The sequence below is a fragment of the Cladophialophora carrionii genome, assembly GCF_000365165.1.
Source record: "Cladophialophora carrionii CBS 160.54 unplaced genomic scaffold supercont1.3, whole genome shotgun sequence".
Lineage (NCBI taxonomy): Eukaryota > Fungi > Ascomycota > Eurotiomycetes > Chaetothyriales > Herpotrichiellaceae > Cladophialophora > Cladophialophora carrionii.
Window position 1 is genome coordinate 271,741 of NW_008481828.1, and position 17,507 is coordinate 289,247.

A 17,507-nucleotide genomic window follows, 5' to 3' on the forward strand; every position below is an offset into this window, starting at 1 on the left:
TAGGGAGATGTTTGAAGGGAGTTGTCGAAGTTCAACTGTCGTAGAGATGAGATCTTTCCAAGAGAGACGGAGAACTGGCGCGCGTCGCGTAAACAAAAGAACCCCTCACCTCACACTTCATTCACCACATTTGTATCGTCTCCACTACCCAGCAGTGTCACGTTTCCCTGTCCAGCATTCTCCTTGCAAGGCTTGCCGAGGCATGGCAGGCACAGCTGTGGTCCTTGATAGCGGTTGATGAACAGGTGTCCTGAGTCGGAGCTGAACCAAGATGCCTCGAGCGCCTCGTCGAGCAGCGCATCAAGCCCGCCAGAATGAAGTCACAGCAACGCCCACTCGCAATGCACTGACAGCAGAGATCCCTCCTTTTATGCTCGAAACTCCGCCACATGCCCCATTTCTCACTACGCCGCTGCCTCCTTCAAACAATCCAGCTGCTACGACTGTCCCTGAGGCTAACGCGCCGCAGCGGCAGCAGACCCGGAATCAGCAGACCCCCGCAGGCAATGGCAATGGCAATACACAGAATGATGCTCCGGAACAGTCACAGCTTTCGCAACCTCTTGTGCCCACCTCTGAGAATGGAAATGAAGACGACCAGTCCTTCCTAGAGTCGGTTCACCACGATATTGACGATGCTCGACAACTACGAGGGCTCCGGGATATTTCGTCCTTAGCGACATGGACCTTATCCTCAGCGAAGCCCGGCTGCGCCCTACCCCAGCTACGGAACCCCAGCCCGAGTTTCTTTTGGCAGAGCGACGGGCCACAGCCGCACACCCTGACACTCCATTTCTTCAAGCTTGTTGCTATTGTGAAGATGAGGATCTACCTGGATTTTGAGCTGGATGAGTCTTACACACCCACCAAGATGAAGTTCTACGCAGGTATGTCTGAAGGTGGCTTGGTGGAATTTGGCACATGGGAGGTCACGGAGACGGCAGACCCAGAATCAGGAGAAATGCACAGCAGCATCGAAGGGGTCAGAGGATGGATTGATGTCCCGTTGAAGGGCGTAGGTGGAAGGGAGTCTCGCTACCATGGGAGCCCAGACTTGCTGGACGACCAGGCAGAGCCGACGCTTTACCCACTTCGATCCAATCTGGATGATAGTGTGGGAGGCGACGTGCTGAAAGCAATGGTGGTCCAGGTTCAAATCTGTGAGAATCACCAAAACGGGAAGGACACTCATGTAAGAGGATTCCAGGTGTTCGCGCGCGACTACACGAATCATGGCGAAGTGAGGACAACCAAGAAGATCAAGCAGGGTAAAATCCAGCCCTCGGAAGCTGACAACGACGTTGTGACAAAAATTCATGGGCTCCAACCTGCCGACTGGATGGGAGATCCAGAGATCCGGTAGACGACGTATGAAGTTGATGGGTCGACGAGACTACCACTGTACATTATGGAAAAGCATCAGCAGTTGATCATCTTACAAGGTCGCGCACTGGCTTGATGCGACTACAAAAGCCATCTACGACGAAATAAATATGCGGTAGTAGCGACAGCTGTGGACAAGGTGCAGTCGCCTGCAAGTCACCACTCTTGCCTACCTCATTCACGCCTCAACTGGAGTCACTCTTCCTTCCCACTTCCCTTCAGTTCACCACGTTCGTCATCGGCATCACAGATCGATCCTCGACATGATCACAATTCGCACACCTCTTCTTCTGCTGCTATGTCTCAGCATGTGTATACCAGGATGGTTGATCCTGGAGCGAATACCACAAGGTCAGAACTCACTAAATCCTCAAGTTTAGAGATTCTCTAACATTGTGTTTAGACGAACGGCTCAGTCGTCGATGTATGGCTTTGAGCCACGGCTTTCCCCCTACTCACGCGGAAGCTCGCAATCCTCCTGGCTGCATGCTGCGTTCATACGATGCCAGCGATATCCGGTCCTGCCTCACCTATCGACGCATGTCCATCTATGGCGATGTCGACGCTCAGCCAGTGTTCTTGACAATAGCTGCGAGTCTGGATCAGAATCACCTTACCAATACAAGTCTGCAACTTCGGTCAGGAGTTGAAAATGCAACAATACTCCAATCCGAGCTGGCTCAGATCGCTTACCAGCCGGACGCTGCCTGGAACTCAACAAATTACAAAGGACGTTCAGGACTCTACGCATTCCTGAACATCACTTCTTCCGAACGGGAATATCCCCTCAGAAACCACTCAGCGATGTTCATGGGTGGCTCATTTACCTTTAACGAGGACGACCCGCGCTCTCCATCTGCCCTTGGCCAAATTGTGCTGAACTATTTCTGCAATGGACTTCTGGAAGCTGCTCAGAAACAGACGCAGGCTTACTGTTGCGCTGGTTATGTCCCACCGAATACGGTCCAAAAGCTTCTTCTTCTGGCAGGCTCATGCGCAATCCTTCTCCACCTGTGTCTGTGGCTACTCCGCAGAAAGCTCTTCGGTCTATCCGGCAACAACCTGCAGTCAGCTCCAGAAACACGTCGCGTAGTGGCTGCGGTTGCCACAACATCAGCAGCTGTGATAACCTGTTTTGTGGCCGACCGTACTGCACTACTTGAGAAGGCCTCGCAGGATGTGGACTTGACCACATTTATCTTCCTAGCATCGATCGCATTGCTCGCGGGAATTGTTACCTGTCGCCACTGTCAAAGTCCATCGAATGCTTTGGACCAGAGCAAGGGCTCAGCCCAAGGAGACCACTGTTTCTTGTCCAGGCAGCAGACAGAAGAATGGAAAGGTTGGATGCAAATCGTGATTCTCTTATATCACTACTTCGGCATGTCGAAAATCCTCTGGGTCTACCAGTTCGTGCGTCTGCTGGTCGCCTCCTACCTCTTCATGACCGGATTTGGACACACTACATATTTCATCACCACGAACGATTTCTCCTATCGACGATGCGCAAGTGTGCTGTTGCGAACCAATCTACTCAACATTACTCTTGCCTTTGTGCTAGGGACACGGTACGACTTGTACTACTTTCCGATGCTGACGAGCGTATGGTTCCTCATCGTCTGGATCACGATCCCCCGGACACCAGAGTCTGGGGTAGATATGTACTGTTGCGTCCGCAGAACTGGCCTGTCTGCGGTAGTGGTCAGACTGGCCCTTGAGCGCGGAGCCTCGATCGCGTCCTTGCTGAACAGTTTTGGTGCCGCGCGGATTGGCCTCCCCAAAATCGATGGACGCGAGTTTCTCTTCAGATTTGGTCTGGATGCGTACATCGTATATGTCGGCATGGTCACAGCAATTCTCTTTGCCTGGTCTAAAGGAAGAAAGGGCCTTCCTCACCACAGTCCGTCGTGGTCCCCGCGCGCTTGCCCTCGGTTGAGTTCCGCTGTGGTGGTGTTGGCTGCCGCGCTTGGCATTCCAGCATATGCATGGTTTTGCCATGCTTTCCGGGACAAGATCCAGTACAACAAGTGGCATCCCTTCGTCTCACCGCTGCCTGTGGTATCTTTCATCATTCTGCGGAACTCGACATGCCGACTCTCTAACCATTACAGTCGACTATTCGCCTGGTTCGGGCGCTGCTCCCTCGAGACTTTTGTTTTGCAGTATCACCTGTGGCTCGCCGCCGACTCTCGTGGCGTGCTTCATACAGGAGTTTTCAACAACCTGTTCAGGTCCGTCCACGCCAGGTATATGCTGGGAGTCTTGGATACTGCTCTCATATTCACAAGTTTCGTCTCGATTAGTTGCAGCACCTCGAAGGCTTTATCGATTCTTACAAAGAGTCTGGTCGATCTGCAAGCGAAGATACTGCTTGTGATTATCGGTCTGTGGATCACGAACTTGGCCTGGTCAATTCCAGCATTGGGCCGGCATGACTACTCCTATTGAGGCGAGGTGGAATTTTTGACGGTTCGAAGCACGTTCTGCTTTGACTAATAGCCACCCCCACCATCGTCCATACCTGGGGTCAGAAACGTCTTAACCGATAATGAAGATGATAGGTCAGCACTGGGTACAACGAGAAGAACGCTCGATGCCTGTTAGCACTCTCTTTCCAGCTCGGCTTGGATACTGTCGGGCGGCAGGCAAGCAGAATCGCCCACGCTGAAGCCTCCGGTACCCAGTGCGTACGATGTACGAATGCTACGTCTCGCCTGAAAACCAGCCATGCTAGAATCAAAACCGTTCTCCAATTTTCGCTAATTCCGCTAACTACCTCCACATTTCGGTTGTCTTGCTCGATAGGATCTCGTTGCGGAGAAGAACGCTTTATGCTTCCAGGTCGATTGACACCTACGCACCTCACCTACACCTCAAAGCCTTCCAAGGCGAGCGCTCAAGAAAGGCCAGGAATGTGGTATATGAACAGATGCTTCAGCTCAACCATCATCGACTGGTATAAGATACCTCGTACATCGAGACTGGTACACGCTGACATCCTCAACCGTTGTGACTTGGGGCGAAGGCTGATTTTAAAACGGCATCATTGAACGGCAAATCTGTTCCGTGCCGTCCTCGGAGGTGTGGATATTCATGTCTACTCCACATCTGACCAGCCATAAAAGTGTGCAGTCCGTTGGAACAGAATATTTGACAGACTTCTTCAATCCCAGACTGGTGCATCTGTTGTGTTGCTGGCGTGCTTTTTCTGTCCACTTTTGCTGACACGTCGAGGACTGTCGAACCAGCACAATCCGGGTCTATCATCTATGTAATACCATGAGTGAGAACGAACTGGAAAAGGATGGCGACGAGCTTCCTGTTCCGCTCGCGCCGGGTCAGCCTCCTCCGGCCTATGACCCAACGGAAGAACCACGGTATGGCTGGGTTGTGTGCATTGCTATGCATTTGATCAATGGTTTCACCTGGGGCATCATTGCGGTGGGTAGTCATGTCACAGGCAACCATGATGAGACCTAACAAGTGGATAGTCTTACGGTGTATATCTCTCATATTACATCGACCACGACATCTTCTCCGGAGCTTCAGACTTGGATTATACATTCATCGGCGGAGTGAACTTTGCTTGTGCTATGCTCAGTGGGCCCATTGTCAATGTCTGTATACGAAAAACGGGAGTTCACGTCCCCATGTATTGTGGTTGTATCATGTTTGCAGGTGGTTTTGTTGCCGCATCTTTCGCGACCGAGTTTTGGCATCTCATTTTGACGCAAGGTATTCTTGTCGGGTATGTGTCACGCCGCATGAATGCGCCATGCAAAACTAATGGTGCTCAGACTAGGCACAGGATTCACCTGGCTCCCAGCAACTCCAATCCTACCTCAGTGGTTCAACAAGAACAGGAGTTTGGCTCAAGGCATTGCTGCAGCCGGGAGCGGCACGGGAGGAATCATCTTTTCTGCTACAACGACGCCCATGATCCAGAGCATATCACTGGCCTGGTCGCTTCGCATCACCGGCATTCTTGCTTTCGTGGTGTTAGCCACAGCGACGACATTGATCAGGAGCCGAAACGACATGATCCGACCCCGCTTCAAAGCTGTCGATACAGATCTGCTGAAACGGTATCGCGTCTGGTTGCTGATCGCCTACAGCTTTTTCTCCATATTGGGCTATATTGTGGCAATATACTCTTTAGGTCAGCCAGACGGGAGCGAGATTGTATCGTGTACGCAATACGTGGCTGACTCTTTCTTCAGGTGCCTTTGCGACGTCAATCGGTCTCACCCAGGACCAAGGTGGGATTGTCATCACCGTACTGCAGGTGGGAACAGCTATTGGGAGACCGTTCATTGGCGTCTTGAGTGATCATTTCGGTCGAATGACAGTGGCGTGCTTGTTGACGGCGTCAAATGTCTTATTTACATATGCCATATGGATACCTACGCAGTCCTATGGCGTCCTCATCTTCTTCGCCCTCGTCGTTGGAGCTACGAGTGGCGTCTACTGGGGGGTACGTGTCCTTGGCGAAGGAACTCGCAAACCGTACTAATATGTCTGCAGACAATCGCGCCTCTCTCCGCCGAAGTGGTCGAGCTGAAAGAACTACCGTCTGCACTCAACCTCATGTGGATAACGGTTGCATTCCCCGCTCTATGTCAGTCCTCTTGAACTTGCAGAAAAAAGCCCAAAGATTGCTGACAACGCCATTTAGTCTCGGAGGCAATTGCGCTGGAGATTCGGCGGCCCCATTCATCTCGACCGTACTTGTGGCCCCAAATCTATACTGGCCTGGTCTTCTTGATCGCCAGTCTCTTCATGCTGGAACTTCGGAGACAAAAATGGGGCTTCAAGAGGGAGCGGCATCGGTGACTCGACGGCTATGCAATGGCAGTCGACAAAATGAGCAATGTCAGCATCTCGGCCCGCCCGATCTGATCACATTGCACTCCCTCCGCATCGAATACGACAGATTAAAGTACCTCATCGTTCGCGAAGGGGGAAGGCTCCAGAGCTCGCCAGACTGGAGGGCCCCAAGTTCGTCAGAAGCCTATGGGCAACGAACACTCATTATCAGACAGGTGCATGTTCCCATTGCAGTTGAACACAGTCACTCTCGTCGGCCGTTCAACTTGAACCACAAACAGTATTTAAGAGCACTGGGAGGTGGATCACGCGGGGCCGTCTCTGCCCCTACAACGACATAACCCGCTAATGGTTGGGCTCTCTCTCCGGTTGCTCTACTCGCGCTGTAGGCTGTGCCACTGGAACATATGAGCACAGACTGGTTCTTGTACAAGCCCCTCCTATGTCATGAAGGGAGCGAGGGATACCCGATCGCATGGGCTTCACGTGGGTTGTTCCATCCAGCCCTGTGACAATTAGGAATGTGAAACGGTTCTCATAGAATTCCGACAGCCCACAAGACTTTTATCAGACAGTTTGAGCAACTTCCCTCTCACCTGCAGTGGTGGGCGAAGGATGAAAGACTCAACAAGCAAGCAAACATGGAGAAAGCGGTCCAGTAGCCTCTTTTGTGTCGAACGATCCTGCTTATGTCACGTACCGCTTTCAGAGGTTGGCGTTCAGTTCGAGGGGCGTTCACAGACCAAAGGAGTCTTGCAGGAGATCGTAGTAAGGTACATGGCCGTTCATACTCTGGCCCGCCGGGCTGAGGTTCCTTTGATGATTCTCCCAGAAGCAGCTGTGGCAGCCACGGCATCTCCGACTCGATGGGAATGACCTCGACCTCGGCTTGAACAAATGGGACGCGATTACAGCGGCACCTGGCTTTCCGTTCCCCAACTAATCGTCCAGATATAAGAGAACTTTTATTCTTTTCATCTGTTAATATGTTGTCTGTATAGCAGGTGTTCCGTCGACATGTCGCAGACACGGTAGCAGCAAACGTATCGTCATGCCCGTCACCGAGATATACATCCTTCGGCACGGCCACCGGCTCGCCTGGTCGCTCAACCCTTCCACGGGCAAATACTCCTCCAGCCACCCCTTTCCAACGCGGCTCCCAGCGGATCCTCCTCTCGCATCGCATGGCGTCCGTCAGGCGCAAGAAACGGGTCGCCATCTCAGCGCACTATTCGCCGATCTCGTAAAGCAGGATCGACTGCGGATTTACTCGTCGTTATTCTACCGCTGTCTCGAGACGTTGCGGCCGACGGTGGAAGCGCTACTTGAACAAATACCCGAACAGGACGTCGAGAGGCGACGGAATCTACGGGTACGAGGCGAACGTGGATTGGGCGAATGGTTCGGGCGCGCGTGGTTCGTGCAACCTTCTCCTGCAGACGTCGCGAGGTTACGCAGCGACTTCTTCCCGTGGTTGAACGACGAGTATACCTCGAGAGTCATACCGTCCGAACACGGTGAGCGCATAGAAGAGCTGCATGACCGGGTCGCGCGGGCGCTCGCAAGCGTGGTCAGGGACGTGGATGAAGAGTTTACCCGCCAGGGAAGAGGCGACGAGGAAGTCACGATTTTGATTTCTGGGCATGCCGCGCCCATCATCGCGTCTGGACGAGCGCTGACCGGGGATGTTCCCGACGACTGGGACGAGGAGGATTTTCGCTGCTACACGTGTGGGCTGAGTAAATTCGTGAGACGGCAGCTGCCCCCTGCTGAAGAGGGCGAGAGGCAGGCACACTACGACGACAGAGCCCAGGGAGTGGCTGGTGGATGGGACTGCATCCTGAACAGTGATTGCAGTCATTTGAGTCAGGGGGAGGAGAGGGGGTGGCATTTCCATGGCGATGAGAGTTTTGATTCCTATCAGGCCGTTCAAGGGCGAGGGCTGAAGGTATCGGATGGAAGTGTTCATGAGTCGAAGTTGTGATGAGACATGGTGCTGAAAGAGAGGGCAAGGCTACTGTATCTGGCGCAATATGTTCGATTGTGCTGGTCGAATTTCGTTCCAGCTTGGATACAGACTTGATAGACCGCAGATGCCATACTTAGCAATAGATCTAGCTGGATATACAATGAGATACGAAGCCCAAGTAGCGCCCCGGTGCCCCGAAGCCTGTTGTGACAGACTTCTGACTTCTCCATCTATAGACGGCTCGGCTATCTGGTGCCGAAGCCTTGCAGCAAGCTCGGTTCGGTGGACTTGAGCTGCGCCTCGACTCCGCAGACGGTTGTGACGACTTTGAGCTTGACTGGGTACCACGGCCTGGTCGTCACCTTCCCTGCGGTTGTGTCGAGGTTGTACTTCTCTGCGTGTTTGTCGTGCGTCTTAGCTTTTCACAAAGCTGAGCTATTCTTTACCCCCTGGGACTCATGACCTGAGAAAATGGTCGTCACATATCAGTAGGACCATGGCAGGCTTCGAAAGCTCAGACTGTAGCCATGCCCTCGTCCAGCAGCAGGTTGTTGCGCCCATGCAACGATGGTCATTATTATGGTACAGCAGGGACTGGTTTGACGCGATAGAGTGAACTGATCTGACTGACATCTAGACCTTCTGTCGACCTTCATCCGCCAGACACGAGCTCAAATGCGAACCCGCTTCCAGGATGGCCAGCACCAGCACCAGCACCAGCACCAGCACCAGCAGCGGCACTTCCACGACTACTTCGTCACACACCTCCCTTCCTCGTCCCTCCACCCGGATTCACGCTCTATGACGGGCCTCGCGCACAAATTCCCTAGGAAAGACACAACCCCGCACACGCCCGACGGCAAGCACGCTCCTGCCGCTCACCCCTCGGTATCTCGAAATACGACCGTCGTGCGGATCCCTCTGAGGAGCGCCAAACACCATTATGGCGTCTCCGTGTCTCGCGGGAGCAGACCGTACAACGAGGACTCCCACCAGGCCGGCGTTATTGAGCTCCCGGCCTTCTCGAGAAAAGCGCCGACGTCCGTGACCCTGAAGAAGAATACTGGCGAGGGCACATCGGCCGATGGCGCGTCTGGGGATCCACAAGTTTTCTACTTTGGTGTCTTTGATGGTCATGGTGGAGCGGAATGCAGCGACTTTCTGAGGGAGTCGCTTCACGAGTATATCGAAAAGGCGGCCGAAGCATTCCATCTCAAGTCGAGCCTGCAGAGGCGGGCGAAGAATGATAGTGCTCCTGCAATCGGAGGGCTAGATGGAGACCTACAAGAGCAGAAGCAAGGCCAGAAAGCTCTAGACGCGGTTGAAGTTAGCAAAGATGAAGCCGACCACCAGGATGGAAAGGCGCAGTCACCAGATAGTGGCAGCAAACCATATCCCGGGGATCCTCCCTTGATCCAGAATGCAGATCAGGAGAAGATCAAGCAGCTGGAAAGAGAGTTGACAAGAGGCTGGAAAGACCTGGTGGGCGGTTACTTCCGACGCTTCAAGCCTGCCTACTTTTCGATCTACAGTGGCTATCAGAAGCTGGGGGAGGAGTCGGATCCATTGGCGCAAAGTGGCCAAGACGTCGACTCTGGAGCCGCCATCGAAGAAGTCATGACCTACGCCTTTCTGAAGGCGGATTACGACTTTGTGGCGGCTCAGGCGGCGAAGCATTCGGAAAGTAGAGACGTCACAAGAGCGGAAAGGCCCCTGAACGATGGTGACATACTGGGCGAACCCTCAAAGCTCGCTGCTCACATTGGAGGACCGAAGCGATTCAAGGGCGGAAGCACTTGCAGCGTGGCCATGGTATCTACGCCGACGCCCACGCCGTTCTGGAACCCGGCAACCACGTCTTCATTGCTCGTTGCGCATGTTGGAGACACGCGGATTCTACTGTGCTCCACAGCGACTGGTGCAGCCATCCCGCTGACCACCAACCACCATCCCTCGTCACCAGTGGAAAGCAACAGGCTTAGAAGGTATGCTGCCTCATTTGTGACGGACTCGTTTGGTGAAGAACGGATCTCGGGGCTCGCCAATACTCGAGCGTTCGGAGACATTGCGTCGAAAAGAATTGGAGTCAGTGCCGAACCCGAAATCAAAAGAGTTGAAGTCGGGCCGGCCGAGTACTCGTTCATGGTCCTGATGTCGGACGGAGTATCGGGGACGCTTGAGGACCAAGAGGTGGTGGACGTTATCAAAGAGGCCAAGACCCCGGAACAGGCCGCCCGCGACGTGGTCAACTTTGCAACAGAGGTTTCCACCGAAGGAGACAATGCCACTTGCCTCGTGGTGCGGATGGGAGGTTGGGAACGGCGACAAGAAGGCGGACACGGGAGCCTTGGGACGAAAGAGGCGCGCGATTTCAAGAGGCAACAAGCGTCTGATCCCCGGAGTCGACGGCAATAGGATATCGTGCCCTCACCCGCACGTGCTGTTTCTGTATACTTTGCTGACACGTAATGAAATGATGGGTTCAATCATCCCGCCTCGCTGACCATTCCAGAACCACGAGACCCTGGGGAAGCGAGATGGTGGCACGGCGCTGATTCGTCCGAATGAACATCGTCCATCCGTGGTTCCGGCCGCGACCGTGAATCCGAAAATGCCTCTGGCAATAAAATGATAGTCTGCCTTCTTTACGGATAATGCGCTGTTAAGTCGGGACTCGGTAACTGCTCTCTTTCCTATCTTCGCACCCTCTCATCAAGTTCACCCGAGACGCCGACGTTCCTTACCACGGCAAAGGCCGCAGTTGGGATTCCTCCGCGTCTATCCGCCGCAACCAGAAGCAACAAATTTCCCAAGAAAGTCTGGGCCCGCGATAAAGGCACCCCTTATCAGAGAGAAACACTTTTCGTATCTGCCTGCGTGCCTCCCTACCCTGATCGAGCAAGACCTCACGAGACTCTCCGACAGACGGCGCCCGAATTCTGTCCCTGCCCTGGTGAAGCCTCCCTCGCGTGGGACCACCGCACCGCGGCGCAGCGAGCCAACCCACCATGGCACGGAGCAACGGGGTGGTGAAAGAGAATGGCCGCGCTGTGGCCCAGGCCAACGGGCATGCACGGCCGAATGGCACGATCGAGACGAGCAAGAGAATGACCGAAGAGGAAGAAGACATTTACGACGAGGAGAACATCTTCCTCTTCATCCCGAACATCATCGGTACGCCGCGATTTGAAACCCCGTACACACGTCCTCGGGTAGACCTGGTCTGCCCGCCTGCGTGCGGGCTGGAAGACTCATTTCTCTAACCCCGTCTGTACAGGATACGTGCGCATCGTCACGGCGCTGGCATCCCTCTATTACATGCCCCTTCACCCGCGCACCTGCTCGGCGCTGTACAGTTTCTCCTGCATCCTCGATGCCGCCGACGGGCTGGCCGCGCGGCGGTACAATCAATCCACGACCTTTGGCGCCGTGCTGGACATGGTGACCGACCGCTGCACGACGTCGTGTTTGCTCGTGTTTCTGGCCTCGGCGTTCCCCAGGTGGTCGATCGTGTTCCAGGGCTTGATCAGTCTCGACCTGGCGAGCCACTATATCCACATGTATGCGTCCCTGACGACGGGCGGGCAGAGTCACAAGAAGGTCGAGGCCAGTCGAAGTTGGGTCCTACACCTATACTACACGAACAAGGTGAGCAGGGTCGCGGCAGAAACGGAAAAATGGCCGTGGATGGGCTGTGGATGGCTGAATGGCTGACTGACTGACCGGGACGCAACGCAGACCGTGCTCTTCCTGTTCTGCGCCCTGAACGAACTCTTCTTCATCGCGCTGTACCTCCTCTCCTTCTCGTCGCCGCTCCTCTCGCCTTCCCTCCTCGTCACGAGCGACAAAGGCGGCGCCGCGACCTCGGCGCAACCGGGCTCTCCGGCTCACCCGAAACCCAGCGCCATCTTCGTGAACCCCTGGAGCGCAGGCGCCATGGAGATGGCCCGCGCCAATAAAATGGACAGCACCGTGCCATGGATCCTGGCCGGGTTGAGCTTCCCCGTCATGTTCGGCAAGCAGGTCATCAACGTGATTCAGCTGGTCAAGGCGAGCAAGCTGTTGGGGGAAGTGGACGTCGCCGCGCGGAGGAAGGCCGGGATCGCTCCCAAGAAGAAGAGAGCGTGAAGGGTTTCTGCGACCGCGCAAAAGCCGCGCAAGCCGCGCAAGCCGTGCAAGACGGGCAATACTCTATCTGTGATGCCGCGAGGAGGAGGCAGCAGCAGCAGAGTGACTGGTCGTGCGCGAATACTTGTAATGAAGAGAGAGAAAGAGAGAGGGAGAGGGGGGCTTGCGAGCAAAGGGTTACATACCTACGATTCGCAAAGCATCGGTTTAGGAAGCGATAATTCAGCACGGGCGGCGTGGACGGGGTTCCTACCTTAGTTCTTGTGGTGAAGGGTTCTGGCTTTGGCGCTCACAGCGAAAGCCAATTTGATCCAGTGGCCCCTCCGGGAGTGACGGCGGCAACAGCGATGTGGTTCATCTCGTCTGCGCGCGACTTGGAGGGCTCGGAAGACCGGCGTCGGGCGTCGCGGGTTTCAAATTTCATGTGAAACTAGGTATTGAGACTGAGACATTAAGCGTTACTAGAATGTACACACGCCTCGGGTGGGCTTCCCCTAAGGGATTTGCTTGGAATGATTTAGTGTAATATGAGCTGGACGGAGTACGCTGGAGGTGGCTGTCTATACTTATAATTCTAATACGTAGTACTATACTATACTATACTAGCTAGCTAGCTAGCTAGCTAGCTGTATAACGAAAGACATAATCTCAGAACTACCATACCTAGGTATACTACACTAGGTATATAACGAAAGACAAACATCTCAGAACCCAGGTGGTTACGTTCTGCGAAAACTCATCCTATCTACAAGTACTCCGTACTATAGATGAGGCCGTTTTTGGGAGGTCGAAGGTCTGATGTCTAAGGTCAAAGAGAACATATTCAACCCAACTGAGTTTAACCATTAACCAACCGCCCCTTCAACTCCATATACTGTACTCGTACCCGCCGGACCGGTATCCGTGTCGGGGGTCGCTTCCTGAAATTCTATAGAGACCCAAGATGAAACTCGGCAGCTTCGAACTCGAGCACTCGAGCACTCGTTGTTCCTTGTGATTCCCACGTTATCACGTCCGTCGAAGTACCTCGACCACATGCAGATAGGGACCAGGTAGGCAATCGTTGGTCATGCCGGGTACTCCCGTACATACATCACTTCATGCCAGGTTCCCTCGCCCCCAGATCGTTCTGCCCCCAGATCGTTCGCCCCCAGATCGCCACTTAAACTCTGGGTTTCTTTCCCCCGGAATTCCTGACCCACTTTCTGACGACGGGATTGATGTGCATCGCCTCCTCCTGGGGTGCGGACATCTGGGATTCACTTCACGTGGTGCTGTGGGTCCAGAGGGTGATGTGAGTTGAAGAAGACGGCCACTGGAGTGATCTGTGTGTAGAGGCAGTGGGTGTGTGCAGATAGAATGCTGGTACAGTAATTCACTGTAGGACTGCTCTGGGATGAAGACCCGCGTGCAGTTTTTCTTTCTTCACTTTGTAGAAGTCCTGGGTCCTTACCGACGGTGATGGTTGTAATGGGCTTGCCGATGGGCTGCGACAGATTCAAATCTCCTTCTAGCCATCAACTCGTGGTTGTGAAGGCCAGCGTAAAGGTGGGTCGCGTCAGATACGTGCATACATACGTCTTGTTTAACCCAGCCACAGTCTTCTCGCCTGCGAGCTGCCGTGTCTGCCGTTGCGGCCTTTCGATGCCTGTGTCCAAACATGGCCCAAGCGATGCAGAGTCCGTTCGAGGGCGGAAGCTGACGCTCAAATGCCGCTTCTGTCCTTCAACCCTGATGGGGAAACATGGTGTCTGGAGGGGGGAACTTAAGAAGGAAAAAGAGTGGCTTGCTGGCAAGCTGGACGTTGACGCCACAAATGAAGGAAACGAGGCTGGACTTTGTTTTTGCGGATACAAGATCAAGAACGGAGGAGAAGACCCCGGACGGGCTCCTGTCAGCATGGAGATAGCCTCGTAGCCGCCTTATCTCGGAACTTTTGCTTGCGAGCCCATCCTTGTCAAAGGCAGCACATGCAGGCTCATCATGCAGCTACTTGAACTTGATATTCCAATACCCAAGATCGCGCAGAAATTGGCGAAGCGGAGCCCACCTGAAAGGTACACCACTCCTGAAGTGCGATCCGTCATCCACACATGTTGCCTGTCAGGACTGAAGGGTAATTCGCCGTCTGCGACGGAGAGCTGGGAGAATGAATGTATCGAAGGCTGGTGGTTGAAGGAAGACAGCTTTTGCGAAAGACTGCGAGGGGAACAGCCCGTTACCGCAGCGGATTGCGGGTATGACTGCGACTATGGCTGGTGGAAAGGCAGGCAGTGTGCAGGGCATCGAGATTGGGACAGATGGGCTTGGTGTTCCGTCGGTCCCGAGGAGTGGAGAAGGGAACGGTACCGGCTGTATGATCTGTATGGCGCGGAGGCACTTCGAACTTGCAGCGCCGCAAGCGACTGACCATACCGGAAGGATGACTGAAACGATATCCAGTGTTGAGGACACGCCATCTGGAGGCGCAGGTTCAGGTCTCCTGTGCGCAATATCTGAACACCTTGGCTGTTTTAGTTTTGTGTGCTTTGAAGTGAGTGGGCAGGCCGCTTGTCTACACAATACGGTCCCTTACACAGTGGAGCAGCAAGCATGGGCGTCAGCGGATGATAACTCAAAATCCTTCGGTACTCCCCAGCATCCGAAGACTTCCAGGCGTCTCACTTCGTATACCGCATGGATGATATGGGATCCAGGGTACGAGGTACAGGTTGTTCGCACGGAGGTCGAAGCTCTCATTCGCCATCAGTCGACGATGAGGTTGCTAATGGGATCGTTGCTGACCTCCTTCGGAGAGATTCCAGGTTGAGCTTCTCGGAAGAGGCGTCCAGTAGGGCTGACTGTGTGCGCAGTGACGTTGAGCTACTCGTATACTGGAAGTGCTGGCCACTGCTGGACACCTCTGGAAAAGACCAAGTTGCTGGAGTGGGAGAGTGGTCATGCTGGAAACGAGCGCGGCGGGCCTCACAGAGACGGGAATTCGGAAAACCCAGATTTGGAGCAAATGAACGCGACGATGGCAGCAGCGGCATGATGTCAACCATGATGGACGTCGGTGCCACCTGAGCCTTCTACGAGGTACGATCTTGATGGAGACGGGGGAGTAAGCAAGAGGTGATTACTGGTGGAAGGGCCAGCCTTCTGCAAGACGAGAAAACTCAGCTCGTCTGACAAAGGTGGACTCGGCTTCTGACAGCTGACCGTTGCCTTCGATCGTGTGAGCACGTGCGTGTCAGACCTCGACCTCCACTCGAGTGCATACCGGGTACGAACACGCGCACACCAGAGTCAACTTTCATCTCCATCAGACTTTTGGCACAGGCGACTTGGCAGGGATGGACATCCGATGCGGCCATGGTCCTTAGACAAATTCTCCCCTCCGTCCCCTCCCTCTGTGCTTCCACCTCCCTACGGACTTTGAGCCCAATCAGCTTTCATGTCATTGTACCGAGATCATCGTCGCCACCAATCAAGTCCGATGCAAGGTCCATAAGATGTTCAGCTCTTCTCATCTCTGGGAACCAAGCGAGTGCGTCTGCGTCTGCGTCTGCGTCTGCGCTCTTCCGCCTGCACTCGGGTCATGCGCCTCAACTCTCCACGATATATCTTGTGATTCGCTTCTGGTGCTTTATCTTGCAGATGCGCCTCTGAACTCGCCGCCCGGCCCCTCGTGCTCGGCCTCGTTTCTGTCGATACTTGCAGGCGTATACGGATGATGCGAACGCTCTCCTCGAGATGAATACCCACGATGTTCGCATGCATGCCGCCCCTACGGTCTCATATGGAGGCGTGAAATCGCCGTCGATCCCCTTGCGCAATCCGCTACATCCTTCGGTCGTTGACAAGCTCGACCCCGCGTTTGTGAAGTTATACAATGACTACATTGCCAACGGCCCTCCGTGGCCGACAGACATAAATCTGGTCCGCCAGAACTACTCAGCCTTGTACTCATATGCTACGGCCCCGCCATCGGGCGTGGGAGGAATTGGCGAGACAACAGTGCCAGGTTGGGAGAAGTATCCAGGGGAGGTCAATGTGCGGGTCTATGTACCCCCGGGTGAAGAACCTACCCAACGCAAAGTCTGGCCAGCACACTTCAATTTCCATGGTGGAGGTATGTCATCCCATGTAGCCGTGTGCCCGGATTTTCATTGACCATGAATAGGCTGGGCTGTTGGCGACCTCGAGACCGACGCTCACATCTGCCATCACATCTGCGCCTCCGTGCCATGCTGTGTGATCGACATCGAGTACCGACATATTCCCGAGTATCCTTTTCCTATCGGCATTATGGACAGCCTCACAGCAGTGGCGCATATATTGGCGAACCACAAGACATTCTCGATCGACTCGACCAACATCACGTTCGGTGGCGAATCCTCGGGCGGGACGATTGCCCTGATCCTGAACCATCTTTTCCGCGACGGAGGCTTCTCGGACAAGCTGAAGGGCGTGGTCGTTGCGACGCCTACCATCAGCGATGTGAGGAAGTATGCCACGCCGGACATGAGCCCTTGGCCCAGTATGAAAGAGTTTGAATCTGCCCCTCTGCTTAACTGGGACAAGTTGAAATGGTTCGACACGTTCAAATGGATGTCCCTAGCTAGCCAGAACCCAGGGATTAAGCCAAAGGAACAAAGAAGAGACATTTCCTGGTTCGCGGACGCCATGAATGCACCGGACTTCAAGAACCTGGCGCCCGTGACGTACCTTGCCACCGCAGAGGTTGATCCCCTGAGAGATGAAGCTGAAGGATACGCGAAGAAGTTGGAGGAAGCCGGCAACAAAGTCATCCTGAAGCGGTTCAGGGGCATGCCTCATCACTTCATGCATATGGATCGCGTTCTTCCACAGGCTCGGGAATACGTCCAGGACGTCATCTTTCATGTCCGTCAGTGCCTTTATCCGCCTCAGGAACCAGCTTCTGTAACGACGCCACCGGCCACGTGAGATGTTCCCGGCCGGTTGAAAATCGATTGACTCTATTCATCTCGGTCGCCTCAAATCGATCGGTTTGAACGCTCCGTGGTCGTTACAGTCACGACAACTCCACCGTTCCGCCACGCTGATGCAAGGTCTCGAAGCCCTCATGAACCAGCGATTTGAGGCGTCACGAACCGCTCTGTTCGAGAAAGTGGCTACGCTGTCGACGTCCGCGGAGCCCCCGCAACTCCAAGTGGTCCAAGTGGTCGAATGCTTT

The 17,507-nt window shown here is 54.3% G+C and overlaps 7 protein-coding genes across 7 annotated transcripts; all 7 read left to right on the forward strand.

The window, feature by feature from the left end:
- Window positions 1-271: 271 nt before the first annotated feature.
- Window positions 272-1,363, forward strand: G647_03485 (uncharacterized protein; the record flags this gene model as incomplete). Its single annotated transcript, XM_008727830.1, has 1 exon — window positions 272-1,363. One exon carries the CDS (start codon window positions 272-274, stop codon window positions 1,361-1,363), a length of 1,092 nt encoding a protein of 363 aa, XP_008726052.1.
- A 560-nt stretch (window positions 1,364-1,923) lies between these two features.
- G647_03486 (uncharacterized protein) lies at window positions 1,924-3,831 on the forward strand (the record flags this gene model as incomplete). Its single annotated transcript, XM_008727831.1, has 1 exon — window positions 1,924-3,831. One exon carries the CDS (start codon window positions 1,924-1,926, stop codon window positions 3,829-3,831), a length of 1,908 nt encoding a protein of 635 aa, XP_008726053.1.
- Window positions 3,832-4,662: 831 nt separating this feature from the next.
- G647_03487 (uncharacterized protein) lies at window positions 4,663-6,216 on the forward strand (the record flags this gene model as incomplete). The annotated part of the gene is made up of 6 exons (XM_008727832.1): window positions 4,663-4,824; window positions 4,875-5,131; window positions 5,181-5,542; window positions 5,604-5,857; window positions 5,908-6,001; window positions 6,059-6,216. The coding sequence occupies 6 exons, from the start codon at window positions 4,663-4,665 to the stop codon at window positions 6,214-6,216; spliced, it is 1,287 nt and encodes a 428-aa protein (XP_008726054.1).
- A 1,045-nt stretch (window positions 6,217-7,261) lies between these two features.
- On the forward strand, window positions 7,262-8,194 carry G647_03488 (uncharacterized protein; the record flags this gene model as incomplete). Its single annotated transcript, XM_008727833.1, has 1 exon — window positions 7,262-8,194. The coding sequence occupies one exon, from the start codon at window positions 7,262-7,264 to the stop codon at window positions 8,192-8,194; it is 933 nt and encodes a 310-aa protein (XP_008726055.1).
- A 660-nt stretch (window positions 8,195-8,854) lies between these two features.
- Window positions 8,855-10,594, forward strand: G647_03489 (uncharacterized protein; the record flags this gene model as incomplete). The annotated part of the gene is made up of 1 exon (XM_008727834.1): window positions 8,855-10,594. One exon carries the CDS (start codon window positions 8,855-8,857, stop codon window positions 10,592-10,594), a length of 1,740 nt encoding a protein of 579 aa, XP_008726056.1.
- Window positions 10,595-11,187: 593 nt separating this feature from the next.
- G647_03490 (uncharacterized protein) lies at window positions 11,188-12,307 on the forward strand (the record flags this gene model as incomplete). The annotated part of the gene is made up of 3 exons (XM_008727835.1): window positions 11,188-11,353; window positions 11,457-11,827; window positions 11,918-12,307. The coding sequence occupies 3 exons, from the start codon at window positions 11,188-11,190 to the stop codon at window positions 12,305-12,307; spliced, it is 927 nt and encodes a 308-aa protein (XP_008726057.1).
- A 3,735-nt stretch (window positions 12,308-16,042) lies between these two features.
- On the forward strand, window positions 16,043-17,257 carry G647_03491 (uncharacterized protein; the record flags this gene model as incomplete). Its single annotated transcript, XM_008727836.1, has 2 exons — window positions 16,043-16,421; window positions 16,473-17,257. The coding sequence occupies 2 exons, from the start codon at window positions 16,043-16,045 to the stop codon at window positions 17,255-17,257; spliced, it is 1,164 nt and encodes a 387-aa protein (XP_008726058.1).
- Window positions 17,258-17,507: the final 250 nt, after the last annotated feature.